Below are 18,913 nucleotides of genomic sequence, written 5' to 3'. Positions count from 1 at the left end.
TGTTATAGATGTCACTACAGGAAATGCACTTCAAAAACTGCCTAGAGTTTGAAATGTGCAAGGAAAAGGGGGGACAATCATGCAATACTGGTAAATGTTCACTCTTTGGCCAGGATAAAATATTTCTACAGTACCTTTGAATATTGTGGTTTTCCTTCTTCATAATGAATCTCCACATAATCAGAGGATAATAAATCACTACAAAGAAATGAGAGAAAATATATACAGTGCTTTAAGCAATACTACTGTATTTTTTCTATGAAAATTAAGATTAGATTGATTCAACTATGGTGTTGTTTTAGCATTATGTACACCCAACTGAAAAATTTTCTCTTAAGAAACACATTATGTAAACAAATATTATTTAAAATTGCATTTTATTTATTTATTTATTCATTTATTTATTCCCTGCCTTTTTCCCTGACAGGACACCTTTTTTTTACAAGAAATCCAAAAAACAAAGAAAAAACAATCATTTAAAAAAGTAAATAATAGAATTAAAACTTGTTTAAAACATACAAATAATTACAATAAAAACAATAAAAATAATAAGAAAAAAGCTTTCATATGCTGCTTTTTATGTTTTTGAATGCTCAGGACAACATATCAAAAGCAACGTTAGAGGACAACAATGAAACCAATACACCAAATTAGAAAAGAGAAGAGTTTAAAAAGTTAAATATATCAGATAACCCTGGGAGGCAAAAGCCTGCTAGAAAGGAAATTCTCAACTAAGAGGCAGAAGGCTACCAAGATGGGGACAGATATCAGCCCAGAAAAATAAAAGAAATGGCAGAACTGTTAAAGAGGATGGTGGATACTACCAAGGCTGTGGGGAAACACAAGCTAAAAAAATGTATTGACTCGTGAAAACATTGTTTTATCAATATCTCTAACAGAACATGAGGATCAGTCACTAGATTAGAGGTTGGAAGAAAAAGGCTTATACCACACTCACAGAATACAAAGGGGATCAACTCAATAGCCATGAAAAATCTTGGCTGTGAGCCCTGGAAGACCTGCTCCCTGCCTTTCCCACCTGGCTTTGGAGGGCAGGGCCCTCACTGGCTCTAGTTACAAAAGCTGAGGCTGCTGAAGAGACCATCTTGGCTGTCTCTTAGGGCTTATTCACACTTACCTTTTGCCCTGTGCTTTCCAGGCACAGGACTGTGCTTTAAAGCTCTGTGTCCAAGCATTCTTTTTTTCGCCTCCCTGCGATAATCCACTCTTTAAAGCTGAAGTACAACAAACAGCAAGCTGAGTTTTCTGTGGATTGCCGTTTCCTCCAATTCAGCTTTAAAGAGCAGGTTTATGCAGGGAAAGCTCTGGGGTGAAAAAAGGGTGCTCACAGAGCTTTAAAGCACATATCTTGCCAAAAAAAAGCATGGAGGAAAGCTAAGTGTGGATAAGCCCTTAGTACAGACCGAGGTCATTGAGCCTGAGCTTCCACAGCCACCACCCACCATAAACCACCAATGGCAGGATTGGCAGCAACAGCAGCATATTCTATGCTTGTGATATTTTATCCTCTTGCTAATTATGCTGCTTTAAATGTGCATTTTATATTTGACTTCATTTAGTAATGTTTTCATTTGAAATGTTTAAGAATTTTTTGTTAATTTTGCTGCATTAAATGTGCATTCTACCTCCTTTGTAATGTTTTATTTTAAAATCATTTAGGTAATATATCAGCTTCTTGTCAATTATGTTGCTTGAAATGCATACTTTACATGTGACTTTCTTCAGATCCTTGCAAGCTGCTCTGAGAACCTTTTCTCTCTCTTTGTTTTTAATTTTAAAAAACTTTATTGAGATTTTAATTAAAACATATCAAATCATAACAAAACAAATTGAAACAAATCAACTCAAAATATAAAAGTTCATACAGATATCATACTTCCAAATTTACATCTGAAAAGTAATTGATATCTAATACATAATTTGACTAAACCTTCCTGTCTAGTCTTTTCCTCTATAACATCCAAATAAAAAACATACACCTAATATTTCTCTTAAACATATGTAACAGATAAATTTTCCTCTTTTTCCATGTACTTCCTCTTGCCTTGATCTTGGTCTCTTTAAGCTTTTGATAAATTACTGCTTCCCTCACCCAATGTTTCACCTGTGTTTCCTTTTGTTCTATAATCTTTACCTACAGTACTGGTCTCTAGAAATAAATCCAGGATTTTAATGTGGGACATTGTTGCTTCATATAATTTCCGATTTTCCCCCAATTTTGTTCAAAATTTTGTTTACTGCCGCCTTTAATCGAATTGGTTAATTTTGCTAAATCTACATATCCAAATAATTTTTCCTGCCACTCATCAATTTTTGGTATATCTTGTCTTTCCCAATACGTGGCTATTAATATTCTTGCGGCTGCAGTTGCATATAAGAATATTTTTTGATCCTGTTTTTTAATTCCCTCATCTACCATTCCTAACAAAAAAAAATCAGGATTCTTTTTTACATTATACTTCAATATTTTTTAAATTTCTTCAAAGATCTGATTCCAATTTTTTTTTATCACATTGCCACCACATATGAACAAATGTCCCTATTTCTTTTTGACACCTCCAGCACAGATTATTTTTTGTCTTATACATTTTGTGAATCTTAACTGGTGTTATATACCACCTATGAAACATTTTAATCATATTTTCCTTGATTCCTTCCGAGGCTGTAGATTTCCAAGAGACTTCCCATAGTTTTTCCCATTGTTCTACTCGAATCACTTTTCCAAAATCCGGTGCCCATTTAATCATAGTTTCTTTTGTTAACTCATCTTTCTCAATAGGATAAAATTGCTTCAAATAAATAACAAACATTTTTACAGGAGTGCAGCTACAGGATATTGTTGCAAAGCTTCCCTACCCTTGAAAAAACTGATAAGAATCCTTAAAGGAAGAGGGGACAATTCACCTGTGCAAAGAAACACTGCAAATGAACACTGAGTGTTCCCTGCAGTATAAATAGTGTCCCTCCAACTACCCTCAACAGGTCATAACACCATTCTGCTAGTGTGATAGATTATTGCCCTATCTAATTTTTGAAAATAAATACTGTAACAATTTTTAAAAGTGTGTGTTTGTGCACTAAAGTGCCCTCCTCCACAATTTCCTTTAAAGGAACCTTAAAAAGCCCTTCTTACCTCTGATTTCTTCCTGTCATCTTATGTGCTGACTTTTCCCATCTCTAGAATAAAGCAACTCTTATCCAGCAAAACTCCAGTTTTTCACCTGCTTTGCACCTTTCTAATGCACACATTTTTTATGGTGACAGTAGATAATGCTAAGCATGACTCTGAATGTCATTTCATTGACCATGCTGGAACAGAGAAGTTAGGTGTTGGAACCTAAATAACTTCTAGTTCCGCTAAAATGCAACTCCTGAGACAAATTTATCAGTATGTGAAAGATGTGCTAGTATGTGAGTCCACATTTTAAAATAATTTAACTGGCTGCAAATCCAGTAAGTTTCATAAATATTCTTTTCTCGCTCCAAAAGCAGTCATGCTACTAACAAAATAATCAAAAACAGATCTTAACTGAACTTCAGTAAGAGAATGGTGCTTCTGCACAGCTGACAAATATTTGCGCTGATGCATTCTCGTTTAAAATGGGTGAAATAAGCAAGGACCATGGAAGCTGACCATGCTTTTTTTGGCCACAGTCTGCACTTAAATTATTTCAATTACTTTTACTTTTACTTCAGGTTTTTTTTTCATAAATCGCCTTTAATCCTGTCCATCATGACTAATAAAACCTAGGAGGAAGGGATTTACTGGATGCAGCAGTTAATGCCTCACTATGGGAGGGAGTTATACTCACGGCCTTGAAAGAGGTTGTCCTCTTGCCATGATCCAGCAATTTAAGAAAACTACTGTTCAGTCTCTAATATTCTCTTAATGGCTGAGGTGATCGAAAGAGTGCCAGTCAACCAGCTGCAGATATGCTTCGAATAAGCAAATTATCTAGACCCACTTCATTCTGGTTTCAGGCCCGGTTTTGAATCAATACTGAGGAGGAGTGATGAGCAAGAGGCAAAGGGAAGCATGAGAGAGTTCAAGGGCAGAAAAAGGGCAGGAGTGGGGAGGGCAAGAAGCCTTCCCACTTCTAAACCCACTCATAACATTTCGCAGATCTTACCTTGTTATGGTCACTACCAAAAATTGCAATTATCTGAAGTTCAGAATGCTATGGCCAGGCTTGGGTCTGGGTTTGCAGATACAACCCATAGTTACATCCCATTTGGATTACTATAGCATGCTCTACATGGGACTGCTCAGAAACTTCAACTCTCTGAAAGGGCTACAGCCAAAGCGTTGACAAGGGATGGTTACAGGAAGCATATGACATCCTTGTTGTAACAGCTCTACTGGCTATCGGTCTGTTTCCGAGCACAATTACAAGTGCCAGTTATGACCTATAATGCCCTACACAGCTTGGGTTCAAGCTATCTGAAAGACCATATTCCCTCATATGGGTTCTGAGATCTTGGGAGGGAGGCCCTTCTCTCAGTCCCACCATCCTCACAGGGACACTTGGTAGGGATGCAGAAGAAGGCCTCCTCGGTGGCTGCTCCCCAACTTTGGAACTCCCTCCCCTAGATAATTTAAACTGGCTCCCCAATTCTCGTCCTCCTGTCGGCTGGTGAAGTCCTTCTTGTTCCAACAGGCTTTGGGGAACTGACTGCTTTTAACAAGGGGGCTGGTGGCATGCTGTTTTTGTTGTGATAGTTTTGATTCTATTAATGTTTAATTGTTTCTTGATTAATTGTATTGCTTTTTTCTATGTTTTTTGCTGTTCTTATTTTATCTCTAAGCCACCTTGAGTCCTTGTCAGGGGGGAAAGGCAGGGGATAAATATATATATAATAATAACAATACATGTACTTCTTTGCAGCCTAGCACAGGTACACATAAGAATCTAAGAAGAATCTGCTGGATCAGGCCAATGGTCCATCTAGTCCAGCCCTCTCCTCTCCTGTGGTTTCCAGCAGTTGGTATTCAACTGTGGAGGCAGAGCTGAGCCATCATGGTTAGTAGCCTTCGATAGACATATCCTCCACAGATTTTGTCTCTTTTAAAGGGTTTCAATGGTCAAACAGTATTTCAGGAAATGACTGCAGAGCCTCCCCATTTCTTGAAATTAAAATAGCTCAAGGCTAATAATACAAAAGGAAGAAAAAGGGGACATAAACATGGACTTACTTATTCAGGGAGAGGTCAAGAATAAATTCAGATCCAAAGGCTTCAATCTGGAAACTTGCCTGAGCCAGATGCACAGCCTGAAGACAAGGAGGGAAGTGGGAGAAGGCGAGAAACACACAAAAGTTATTCTGTTAGTTTGCCAAATTATTCATAGCACACCAGCTCATGCACAAACTGTGGAATCCTAACCATGGATACTTTGCACTATATTCTTCCTCTGCTTGATGTGATTTTGTATGAAAATTGTAAACTTCTGGCGTGTATAACATGCATTAAATATTTTGACATTGTTATTTGTTTTTTTTGTTTTTTGTAAACCACCCTGAGATTGTTGTGTATAGGGTGGTGTATAAATTTAATAAATAAATAAATAAATAAAATATATACTCGGAAATATACACAACTTGTTTCAATGAGTTGCGATTGTAGCCTAAGGGTAGGCTGGGTCTGCTGAGTTCAATGCTGGAGATTCCCTTGAAGGCCCCCCCGAGCTTGTACCTGAGGAGGAACCCCTGAAACAAGTCATCCAACAGAAGCCCCCCAACACATACCACCAGAACCACTGTAAAATGGTGCCTCAAAGTCCCATGCTAGGCAAGTGATCCATGAGGATGCCATCGTTGATAGTATCGAAAACCACTGAAATGTCCAGCTGAACTAACAGTTCTACATTTCCTGGTTCCCAGCATAGATCACTCACCAGAGCATCCAAACCCATAAGTGGGTCTGAAGTCAAACTCAAATGGCTGAAAACTCAATATAACGTCAAAATGAAATACAAACGGAGTTGGCTGCCATCTACATAGTCTCCTCCTTGAAATATTTGATAAGAATAACCATTAATGTTGACGGCAATCAATGAGAAGTTGGGGGTGTTGTCAGAGGAAGAAGACAAGCCTGGCATGAAAGTCTGAAACAAGGATTAAGGGGGAGCCAAGGTTAGAACCAGGACTTTTCAGATGCAGTGTCCTTCAGCAAGCTGCAGTTCTTTGAAGGAGCTAGAGCCAGTCCCTGGTCCATCCTGTGTGGGTCCAAGGACACTGGAGCCCACCTCCTCTCCCCAAACCCTGGAGAGATACCCCTGCTGCCAGACTCTCATGGCTGGTCCACAAACGCCTTGGGAATCAACAGAACTCTGAGGAGCATTCTTCACAGCTAGAACCCCAATTAATCTGAAGAAACCAACAGAGGCTGAAGAAGGCACCAGCCTTTTAACTAGCCAAGAAGCAGTACCCAAGGTCAGGCCCCCAGCCAATGTCTACCCAGCCCTGTTATAAAACTTAGCTAGTTGCTCCAGGACCTTGCAGAGATAACTTGGATGACCTGGCTTCAACAGCAGGAACATTACCTGTGGTCCTGAATCCATACCTTGATCTCTTCCAGGTGCTTTCCCCACCCCCACTAAAATATGGCTTGAAAGAAGCATTCTGTTTTAGCCAAAAGAGCAGGTTGTGGGGATGGGGTACCTGACGTAGTCTGGTGAAAAATTGTGCCCACAAACCCCACAATGTTAGGGACCCCTGCCTTACTAGCTAAACAGTAGCATATAAACTTTGTAGTAAGTATGCAAATAAAATAAATAAATAAATAAATAAATAAATAAATAAAAGTACCTAAAAAATACAGCTCTAGAAGTTTCATGGTGACAAAATGATTTCAAATACTCTGGCTGTGTAAATAACATGAACCCCGAAGAAATTATATGCCACTACGACTTCTTCCTATGAAATACACAGTTATACTCCACCCTACCATTAAGAATTTTTTATAGTTCATCTTTCCCATATGATGAATTTGACAGCTTTTTTTTTAAGGTAACTATGTAGTTAATGTGGCAAAGCCTTATTTTAGCCCTTAATTGTTTCAGAATCCCTTTTTAAATAATTCATTATTCTACAGTAGTTTGCTGCTTATGTTGAACCGGCAATCCTATTAAAACAATCAACAGAGTTTGTAAGCAAAGCAGGATAACCTCTTTGTTTATCTGAGGTTGTGGCATACCCAATGAAGACTATTAGCCTTCTTAACATTCAGGGCACTTAATACTCTCACTACAGGCATTCCAACTGCTATAGCCAAAAATAATCATCACTGACTGTAATCCAACTATGTATTTACACAGCAGCTGGAACTGCACATGCAAAGCCCTTTTGAAAGGTCTACCCTGCTCCCATCTCCTAAAACTGAGATGTGCAATCACACAGGCAGACAGCCCCAATGGTTGGCTCTAGGAGAGGACTGGAACTACATGTAAAGCACTAGTTTGAATACACAGTTTGGCATCTAGCTAGGGACTCTGCTTTCAAGTGCATATATAACCCATAGCCACAGCTAACATGAGTTTGACCAAACTGCGTGAGACAGTGGAAGACAGGAGTGCCTGGCGAGCTCTGGTCCATGGGGTCACGAAGAGTCGGACACGACTAAACCAGTGTGGTGTAGAGGTCAAGAGCGGTAGACTCGTAATCTGGGGAACCGGGTTCGCGTCTCCGTTCCTCCACATGCAGCTGCTGGGTGACCTTGGGCTAGTGACACTTCTCTGAAGTCTCTCAGCCTCACTCACCTCACAGAGTATTTGTTGTAGGGGAGGAAGGGAAAGGAGATTGTGAGCCGCTTTGAGAGTCCTTCGGGTAGCGATAAAGCGGGATATCAAATCCAAACTTTTCTAATCAACAACAGCCAGAGCACAACAAAGAAACAGATTTCAGTAAGTATGGTCTCCATTCATTTTGTATTGTCAAATAAATTATTGCCTCCCAAAAGTTCAATATTGTTTTGATATATTTTAAATTGATAAACTCTTTTTTATTTCTGTTATATATTAATGTAGATCGTGAAGCTGAGGCTCCAATACTTTGGCCACCGCATGAGAAGAAAATACTCCCTGGAAAAGACTCTGATGTTGGGAAAGATTGAGGGCACAAGGAGAAGGGGATGACAGAGGATGAGATAGTTGGACAGTGTTCTCGAAGCTACCAACGTGAGTTTGACCAAACTGCGGGAGGCAGTGCAAGACAGGAGTGCCTGGCGTGCTCTGGTCCATGGGGTCATGAAGAGTCAGACATGACTAAACAACTAAACAACAACAACATATTAATGTGAATATAATAGCTACCGGTATATTTCCCTTAAAATTGCTTCAAAGAATACACTATGTCAATTCTGAAAAGACTAACAATGCTACCTTAAGTAATAGCTTATTAACTATATAACTCATTTTCTCCTGTCCCCGCTCCTTTACAATGTTGGAATTCCTTTATTTTCCTTTCCTTTTATCTTTCTTGAGGCAAAGATATAATGCACATGGGAACCAACTACAACTAACAGTATTGTGAAGAATGTTCTGATTGTAATTAATAAATAAAAATAACATGATATGTAGCTGGTTTAGCCTGGTTTCCTGATATTTTCTCAAGCTATCTTTGAAGCAATCTTACCTGTGTAAACAAGATGCAATGCAATCTCGCTACCCCTTGGTCCCTTTGGCATGGTGCAATTTGGAAGATTACTAACTACATTCTTATTATCCGAGACCGCTGGGAAAAGTTACCCAGAGATTTGGTCTAAGGTGTCATCAGTTTACTGATGATATTCAGCTCAGTCTCTCATTTTCATCACCCAGTCCTGCAGAGGCAGTGAAGTTGTAAATTATGTCTGCTGGGAGTACTGAAATTGGTGGGTGAACAAATGGATTTACGATAATCCAGACAAGATGGAATTACTACTATTAATTGACGGTACTGGTTATACTGAAAGTGGTGCTCAGCCTATATTCCAGATAGTGTTGCACAGCCCCTGAAGCAACAGGTCTGCAGCATCAAGGTAATCTTGGATGTGTCGCGCACAGTTGACAACACTGGAGTGCTTTTTAACCAACTACATCTGATTTGCCAACTGTGTTGTTTCCTGGATAAATAGATCTAGCCTCAGTTGTTCATATCCAAGACATTAAAATACACTAACTGAATGACACAACCTCTCTCTCTCTCTCTCTCTCTCTCACACACACACACACACACACACAAATGTGGAATTTCCTAAGGAAAGCTTGTTCAGAAAGCTGTGACTAGACTAATTTCTAGAGCTGGTATGCCAAACTATATTAGTCAATTTTGTTCCAACTTCACTGGCTTCCAGCTAGTTTTGTGGCTCAGAACCAGGAAACATGAATTGTCTCCTCCCATATGAACCTGTTGGAAATTCATCTTCAGTTTCTTAAGGTTTTCTCATGGTCCCTTTGCCAAAGGAGGTGTAGATAGCGGACCATGAAAAGGGGCATTTTCAGTTGTGGAGCCTAAGCTATGAAATAGCCTCCCCAAAAAATCCCTCTGGCCTCCTCCTTGCCAGCTTTTCAGCAGACTTTGAACATCATTTTACTCTGGCATTTTTTAGTCAGAGCCTCCGTCATCTTTTTCATTTTCTATTGTTGATATGGCTTTCATCATAATGTTTTAACTGCCCTTTCACCTACCAGCTATGATAATTTATTTTATTTGCTTGTTCCTGATGTATTTATATGTTATACTGCTGTTTGATTTCACGTTTGTGTTGATTTTAACTTGTTATGTAATTTATATTTGTATTTGATAAGCTGTCTTGAGTACATTTGGGCACTATGAAAGATCCTACCTCACTGTTTAAACTACCACCAGATCCAAACAGCCCTACAGTTCCATAGTTCTATGTATGCAGCCTCTATGAAGGCACATATTGTTCTGCCTTGATCATGAGTTCAAGAGACACAGCAAGGTTCAGCAGTGTAGCATAAGATGATAGCAGGTACTCAAGCATTTCTGTGTTAGCAACAATGTGTGGGGCCAATCTCAGTCCTTATGTACTCTAGGCAGGGATGCACAGATCACTGTATTTCCCATCCACATCAATTATGAATGTCTTTTGTGTTTCATTTCTACATTAATTTGTTGTTGTTAATCTATGTGTTCTGAGTTTTAGTGTATGCATTTCTAAACATTTTTTATCCTAAAATACATATTTTAGAACTTATTTTGAATTATTTTTGAGCTATAAACTGTATCGCAAAATTCAGAGAAGTGCAAAATGCAAAGAATAGCAGAATTACATTATGATCCACACTTTCATTCAGGAGGCGCAGATCAGATTATTTCGTATTGAAATTCACAGAAATGGAATTCCTCAAGCATCCCTACTCCTGCGTGCAATGCTCTACCCTGTTCCTGAGGAGTGAAAATCCTTAGAGGAAGAGACTTCTGGTTTGAGCCTAACACTCGTCCACCTCTCGGTTTACTCCATCTGGTGTATGACCCGCAAAAACAAGCAAGCACTAGGGAGTGTCAAGTCTAGGGCAAAGAGCATTGCTTCTGGGGGGTTTCAGTTCAAGGGTAGCCCTAGCCAACTTGCTCCAGTTCAGGCTTATTGTTGAGATTTCATTATAGCAGCGTTTCTCAACTAGTGTGCCGCGAGACGCTGGCTGGTGTGCCGCGCCGTGCGGCGACGAGAAGGGCGATTTGCATTGTCACGTGCCTGGCGGCCGCCAATAACCATCACTGACCCACCGGAAAGGAAGCCGGCCGAGTCACGACGCAGAGCGAGCGCAGCTCTCAACTGCCACCACCACGGGAGGGTGGTTTTAGACAAACTTAAAGAAGCTGGCTGGATGAGCTCAACCTGAAACTTGCTGAGCAAAGGATTGTGCTGGCAGAGAAATGAGCGGCTTGTGAAGCCTTATTACAGGAGATTGCAACCAACACAGCAATTGGCAAGTGTTTATTACAGTCATAATTATATAGTCAATATAGGGCGGCACAGAGTTAAATTTTTTAACTTTTTTAATGGTGGTGTGCCTCGTGATTTTTTTCATGGAACAAGTGTGCCTTGGCCCAAAAAAGGTTGAGAAACACTGCATTATAGCACCTCTGCAGTCCTTCTAATCTGGCTGGCTCCCCCCCCCCCCCAGTCAGAGACTATGCTGTTGTTCATGGTTGGTGTCATGACACATGCATAGATACAGACAAGCAGAGGTAAGCAGCCTGCAAGACTATGTGCATGATTCATAAGGACTAGAGAGTTTATTGAAGTGTTGACACCCACAGAAGAAGGGAGCGAGGGGTACAAAGTATGGTAACATTCTCAATTAGCTGAGATGTAAAGATACAGTTCCAAATCATCCATATCTATATCTTGGCCACTGCCAAAGCATGTGTCTCTATATATGTACCACCCCCCTAGGAGGAATAAAGCATGTTTCAAAATGAACCAGCTGACAAGAGGCCTATGTCAAACAAGATTTGCACACACAGTTCTGTGTAACTATTGCATTAACCGAAGTCTTTCATCTCAGAACCCACAGACATTTAGAGCTATTTTTCTCTTTTCTCTGTCAGCTCCTTTTGCTGAATCACTCGGCTCCAGATTGCTGTAGCCTTTATCTTTCAGTTATGCCAACCTTGGTGTATAATTAATTCAGCAAAGCCACATTAATCCTGCTCCACATATAGGTATTCACGTATTCATCAATCTTGAAATCTGCCCTCCCTGAAGCTCAAGATTACATACATGGACTTTTCATTTTCTCCTAACAACCCTGCAGACTAGATCAGACCATTAACTAGCCTAAAACTGTACAGAGACCCTCATGCAAGGTGGACTTTGAACCTGACAAATGGAAACTCCAACAAAATGATGCAGTATAGAGAGGTCTTGTTTTGGATCCCAGCCATGCCCTTTTTCTAGCATATTCCATTATGTTCTCTCTTACTCCTCCCATCTTGTTCCCTGCACTCTAACAGCCAGCCAGCACCCTGTGCCCACTGATCACACTCAGCCCTCAATAAGCTTATTTGGTACTTCTCTAAACCATGGAGTTCTCCCCAAGCCTTCTGCTACTTTTCACCTCTGCACAGATAGTGCTGCTTTGGCTGCCAAAGGATGAGTTTGCCACTGGTATATATTGTGCGGGATTCTCCTGACAAGCCCCAGCGGAAGCCTTGAGCACCCAAATAGGCTTGGGAGAGGTCAACAGAATGCCCAGAACAGTGCAAACAGTGGGGGATCGTTCCATCTGGCAGCCTGGAACACTTGTGCAGATAGAACAACAAGTATTGCTGAAAACATTATCTTTCTTTCGAGGGAAACTAGCAAGGAAACTAGCCATTTTAATTGACTGCCTCTAGAACAGGCACCCCCAAACTTTGGCTCTCCAGATGTTTTGGACTACAATTCCCATCTTCCCCGACCACTGGTCCTGTTAACTAGGGATCATGGGAGTTGTAGGCCAAAACATCTGGAGGGGCGCAGTTTGGGGATGCCTGCTCTAGAACATGCAAGGGAGTGTTTTGTGCACAAGCCCAGGCCCTTCTGAATCTCAGTCATGTATTACAATTGATTATTTTTAATATTTACCATAATCCAATATTTCCCATTACTGTATCTTGGAAGCGATTATAGTTAGATTTTAGGAGTTAATGCTATAGAAGTGGCCTTAATTTAAAAATCAAAGGTCTAAGTTTGAAGTGGTTGTCAAAGATCTCCTAAGTTTCAGAAGTGATATGACACGTGATACAAAAGGTTGTACCCAGTGTCCAACTCGGAGAAGACTCAATGAGGTTAATTAATGGGCATGACTAACTTAGGTTCATTAATTTGACTAGGTCTTCTCGGAGTAAGATTAGCATTGGCTATAGCGCAAAGCAGGGGCGTAGGAAGATAGGGGCGGTGGGGGCAGATCGCCCTGAACGATGCAATCCCAGGGGCGCCATCGCTGCTGCCCACCCCGCCCCCCGAAACACGTGCCCCACCCCAAAACATGTGCACGGCGTGCCCCGCCCCAAAACGTGTGCTACGTCATTGCTCCCAAAATGTTGCACCCCGCCCCCAGAACATGCGCCACGTCACTGGGGGCAGTGCGCCTGCTCTCCACCCCCGGTGGCGGAGCATGAAGCTCCGCCGCTGGACCAAAGACTTCAGGCTTACCATGCAACCCTTTGGTTCCAGTAACACAAAACTACTAATAATGAGAGGAAGCACTACTCTTAACCTTGAAATAATGCTGTTAATAAATACCTAAGAAGCATCCTATATTAGAATGGCAATTGGTTCTCCCCTGTCCCTCAGAGAAAAAGACTGAATGATGTCAATCTTATAGCACACCGTAATTAGGAAGCACAAAAACACATGTCTAATGGCAAGGTGGCAAATATACTTATGAGAAGCATGCCCCTGCAACATGTTGCAGTGTGGAATGCTCCTGTTAAGATTCCAGCCACTGTCTTCCACTCCCCCTTGGCCAGTCACCATCCTGCACTGAGCATGCTCAGTCCGCATTGGGGTGTTTTGCGGTTCACTGGGCTGTTTCCGTCTTGTGCTTTGCTCCACCATTTTGTGAATCTTAGCAGGTGGAAACACTGCTGCCCAGTATCAAGTACACTGGAATCTTGGATTTCTTCACTCATGCCTATGGGCAGATCTGTCTTCTGTAGTGACCTTTTAAATCAATGTGTGAACCAGGAAATGGCCTATGAGATGACTGCTTCCATTCTTGTCTCTTCCCTTTCAAGTTGCTGGATTCCATTCTCCCTCCCATGCTGTTGACAGCTTTTTCCCAGTTAATGTAAGTCTTTCAACACTCCATGACATTTAATTCTTATGAGACTATTTTGGTTCCTTCCCTCCCAAGTTAGGGTTCTTCTCTGAAAGTTCCTTTGTAATGTCAGTCCATCTGAGCTACCCAAGTCTGCCAAACCAGTACTGGAACTCAATTCTATTCATAAATGGATTACAACATACACTCTATCAGATAGGCCCTGTAGCTGGATAAACTCATGTCTGAGCCCACTTATGGACATGTTGGGAAAAGCACAGCTTAACTGGGGGCATAAGGTTGTAATACATAACAGATGAAACTGACAGACATATATCCAACTACAGTCTTGTACATTACTGTCAGCAAACAGAAGCGTCATTCATTTATTTTGTAATGTGGTACTGAACACCATGACCTGACTGAGCTAAAGCTGGCTACAATTAAGTCCCATTGAAATCAATAGAACAAGTTGATTGCTATCACCTTCAGTGCCATTGTTTTCAAAAGCACATAGCCATGACCAATTTTAGCTGTATCAAGAGCTGTGAGTGATATACAATTGTGGCATCCGCTTGCACAATGGACTTCCACTTGTTGGAACAGGGCTTATCTTTCCTCATCTCCCCCTGCAGACCCCCCCATGCCTCCAAATCTGCTCCAGAGGGTAAAATAGACCTCTAGAGCAGATTGGGGGGGGCAGGCGCAGGGGGCTGCAGCGGGGAGAATAGGAAGTTCTATCACAACCACTGGCATGACAGTTGAATCTTGCCCTCTGCGCTTTGCTTTAAAAATGGCTTCCTGCTTAAGATAAAGAATTTAGATCTGTAATTCTCTGGGGTCCCCTGTGTCTGTGACACAGAGAGATTACATAGTCATTCTACCAGTGTGATTCTATTTTTCTCAATCAGGTAAGCTGGGTGGAGGGGAAAATATTTTAGGCCTCTAAAGAAACGAGTAAACCATGGTTTGTACTCCACGTTTTATTCTGTGGTAGCAGTGATAATCCTTGAAATTTGACAAGGGTATTGCTACCTGCAAGGTCTCTTGGTATTTGAAGCCTCTTTTTTGACTGGTGCATCTTTCAGACCTAAGGACTGTGCAGTGAATTCTGAAGCATTACAGACATGCTGAATAAACATTCTTAAAGTAAGACAATCCCTCAAGAGACATGACTATTTTGAGTCACTGTACTGTATTGCTTTTATTTATTTATTTTAAAAAGCACCTTACCTTATTGTGTTTTTGCTGGTGCCTTGTCCTTGTATCCAAGACATGATAAGGACTTTCAGAGTCTCTATTGAGATAATATACAAGTCTTGAAGGCAATGTGATTTCTTTCTGGTATGCACTGCTTCGACTGTTATTTTTGTAGCTACTGCTGTTAGTCTGTTGAAATGCAGTGTCTTCGTCTGCCTGGCTTTTTTCTATTTCTTCTGCAGTTTCATTCCAATGCAGAGCTGGGGAAGACAGACAAACCTACCATGAATTCACAGAGGAACAGAACACTTTTTTGTAATATGTTTTGCATCTGGCTAATTTGCTAAAAGAAACATACAGTAACCCTCATGAAACCAATTTATTTCATTAGATTTTGTACTTATTTGTACTTATAATTCCTTATTTGGTTTTATACAGTTTCACATCATGAAATTCAAAATGCAGGGATCTGAACCAAGTTCTTTTAAGGACAATCCAGCCATTCATGACCCTATTTCTGCTACTTTTCCACATAAATTTGGCTATGTACAAATCAGTGATTCTACTGCAAGCAACTCAAGCCATGAACCCATGTGAACTGAATGTTAATCAATTCCCTTTACATAAGGGGAACTTTTCACTATTCCTTTAACTTTAGTGATGGACTCCTAAGCATACTTACCAGAGAGAAAGTCACAATAAACTCCTGTATAAATATGCTTCATGGGATAAGTAACAAGCACATATCTCTTTGCAGACAAAATCCCAGGGTTCTCGGAGCACACCGCAACCCCCCTTCTGTTCACAAAAGGTAGGTCCCCTCGGATGAGCAGTGCAAGAACGGGCAGTATCCAAACCCCTCATTATCCTGCTTGTCTTGTTCTGTTTTGCGTTACGACCCTGCACAAAAACAGCACCCTTGAAAGCCTGCCAGCGGCGTTTTGCTGCATCAGAGGCTCCCGAAACCATTTCATGCCCATCCTTATAAACCAGTAAGCACCAGTCGTCATAACCCAGTAAATATAAGGTCTGCCATGTAAAAACAATTTCATATTCGCAAAGACACACACACACACACACACACACACACACACACACACATGATCTAGAAGTGGGGTGGGGGGTGGCGATCAGAGGAGGAATCTGGCTGCAGTCACGATCAATTATTCCTACTGAAGACCAGGCAGGATGCCATGGAGGTAAGGAACTGCGTCAAGACCGAAACAAATCTGTGCGGACGGTGCGGAACAAGAACTTCTCGCCGGTTGTCATGAAGACTCAAGCGGGCTCCGCACGGCAAAAAGGTGATTTTTCTCCCTTTTTTTTTCTTTTTCTGGTTCCCCTCCCCAGGTCTGCTATTAACCAACATTAAAAAGCCAGGGCGGTGGGAGCCGCAGACTAAAACAGACTCCGAGGTTCGTTATGTGTAGCGCATTGGCACCACATGCACGATACATTAAACCCCCCATCATCCCACCCCCAAAAAAGAATACCCCACCCCAGTTTAATTCTTAGCGCATTGGCACCAGACACACGCCCGCGCAAAAAAAAAGAAAAAGAAAAAGCAAACGAAGGGGCGCGCGTGTAACGGAGATCCAGGATCTGTCCTGCCACCAAGCTCACGCGCACAATACAGGATCCCTCCCCACCACCACCACACACCTTAAGCGGGCACTCACCGGCGTCCGCAGCGACCCCGCAGATCCTCGGGGACCCTGAGCAGAAAAGCAGGAGCGCCAGAAAGAGGAGGGGGATGGAGCTGGGCAGCCGAGCCGGGCAAAGCAAGGCGGCGGCGGCGGCGGAGCTCGAGAGGCGGCGGCTTCTGCTGCTGCCGCGGTGATGAAGGTGGAGGAGGAGGCCGGAGAAGGGCTGCTGCTGCTGCTGCTTCTGCCGCCGGAGGGAAGTTCTGCCAGGCGGCTTCATGGCTCATAGCTTCCCGCAGGGTAGGACGGGCGGCGGCGGCAAGGGGGACGCCTCGTCTGGACGGTGAGGAAGCGCGGCCGCAGCTCACGGCGGCGACGGCGGTGCCTCTTCTTCCCTCATGGTGCAGGGAGCGAGGAAGAAGAGGAGGGAGGCGGCGGCAGGAAGGCGCGCCAGGGCGCAGCGGCGGTTCTCCCCTCAGGTGGACGTGGCGGGCTGCTGCTGCTGCTGCCACTGCCGGCACCTGCCACACACAGGCGCGTCCACACGCACGCGCGTTCCCTCTCGCCGTCGCGGCAGCCCGCCCGCCTTCAGGCCCCGCGCGCTGCGCCGCGTGACGTCGAGAGCCGCCCACCCAGGCCACGCTCTCCTCAGCCCCGCGCGCGAGGCACCGGAGGCGAGGGAGAGAGAGAGCGCGCACGCGCCGCTAGAGGGCGCGCGGAGGTGGGGGGGTGGGAGCGGGGCAGCAGTCAGACGCTCGAGGGAAATGGCGGGGCGGGGTGCTTCGGGATCCTTTTCCGTGGCCGCCGAGTTGAGGGAAAGCACCTGAGGTGAACCACAAAATGGCCCCGCCCCGCCCTGCCCTGTCAAGGAGGAAGGGGTGAATTACGTCAGTAACGGGGGGGGTCCTCCTCCTGCTGCTGCTGCCGCCCCTGTGGATCCTGCCGCCCGAAGCAGCTGCTTCACCTTGCCTCATGGGTGGGCCGGCCCTAGATAAAGAGCTACATCATCAGGACCTCCTGCTTCTGTGGATGCTGGTACCCCAAGGTGGTCACCTGGCTTTGCCTCATGGATGGGCCAGCCCTGAATAAAGAGCTACATCGGGATCTGCTGCCCCTGTGGATCCTGCCACCCGAGGCAGCCACCTCACCTTGCCTCATGGGTGGGCTGCTGTGTGAGAGAGGGAGGAGGAGGGAAAGAGAGAGAGAGAGAGATGCTGGTATGTACTTGAACTCCAAAGCGAAACGCAGGCAAGTAGGGCGCATGAGCTCCCTTCCTTCCCAATAATGGAACAGAAGTAGCCAGCAGGTGCCGTGATGCAGCATCTCGGCCTCAGAGAGAGGTGGGGGAGCAAGAGAGCAATTGCAGAGGGAGGGGGGGATTGTTAGGCACCAAAATCCTGCATGCGGGATTTCCCCCGCTCTCTCCTGCCTATGCAATTCCTGCCCTTCTCCCTTCCCCCTCGAGATTTGCTGCAGAGACAAGCAAAGGGAAGGAGAAAGGGAGCGGGGAAGAGTATTAGCTGACATGTCCCCAGATCCCATGAAAAGCACCACAGATTCCTTTGCTTACCAGCTCTTTTTCATTTTAAAGTTGGCTTCAAACCTGTCATTGTGTAGGTGTATGTATGTATACATATACACACATAAATATTCATATCTCTTCCCTCACACCTTCCTTTCACCCAGTTTCTCCGGCACTGGTTTATAAATGCTGCTATGTAGAAATGATGAGAAAGTTGCACCAGCAGGAGGAATGGATATGTGCTGTTAGTAAAAAGAGAGTGAGTTGAACTGCAGGGAGGGACAGACACTTTTCTATGTATTAATTCGTATAGTGCCTTGGCACTATACCCCTCTTTGCTATCTGAAATAGACCCAGGGAAATGAGAGAGAATGGGGGAAGGGGAAGAACGTGTGGCTATTTCAATTTGGCTTAGTTGGAGCAAATTATAGGGACTAGAGGGATTACCCAAAAGCTTTCCAGAAAAAGAAATGACGCTGGTAAGACTGTAAAATATTGTGTAGGGAGTAGAAACAATTTATTCTAGGGTACTGGTCAACATGCTGGTTCCACTCCCAGTGTAAAAGATGCAGAAAAGTTCCCTGAGTGAAGCTGTAAGCCATGGGATCTTTGGGAGAACGAATGGGATACAAATCAATGAAAAATAAGAGTTAAGTTCAGCCATAAAGAAGGCTGATCGCCGAAGAATTGATGCTTTTGAATTATTGTGCTGGAGGAGACTCTTGAGAGTCCCATGGACTGCAAGAAGATCAAACCTATCCATTCTGAAGGAAATC

At 43.2% G+C, this 18,913-nt stretch overlaps 1 protein-coding gene across 6 annotated transcripts in view; it reads right to left on the bottom strand.

Annotated features, from left to right (window-relative positions):
* The window catches only part of ADAM23 (ADAM metallopeptidase domain 23), a 69,036-nt gene extending 51,921 nt beyond the window's left edge, over positions 1–17,115 (bottom strand). For 5 of the 6 annotated variants that reach the window (XM_035138047.2, XM_035138055.2, XM_035138073.2 and 2 more), the window contains exons 1-4: positions 16,652–17,115; positions 15,006–15,232; positions 5,216–5,292; positions 135–198 (exon numbers count right to left, since the gene is read on the bottom strand). In XM_035138047.2, coding sequence (XP_034993938.2) covers positions 135–198; positions 5,216–5,292; positions 15,006–15,232; positions 16,652–16,895 — 612 coding nt within the window. In that variant the 5' untranslated portion in view covers positions 16,896–17,115. Of the gene's footprint in view, positions 1–134; positions 199–5,215; positions 5,293–5,915; positions 6,789–15,005; positions 15,233–16,651 lie in introns of those variants that run through there. The other variant, XM_060282079.1, reaches the window with a different exon arrangement.
* Between the last annotated feature and the right edge of the window lie 1,798 nt (positions 17,116–18,913).

Source organism: Zootoca vivipara, chromosome 1, assembly GCF_963506605.1.
Source record: "Zootoca vivipara chromosome 1, rZooViv1.1, whole genome shotgun sequence".
Classification (NCBI taxonomy): domain Eukaryota; kingdom Metazoa; phylum Chordata; class Lepidosauria; order Squamata; family Lacertidae; genus Zootoca; species Zootoca vivipara.
Note: the sequence above shows the minus strand (reverse complement) of the source record. Positions and strands in the feature narration are given on the sequence as shown.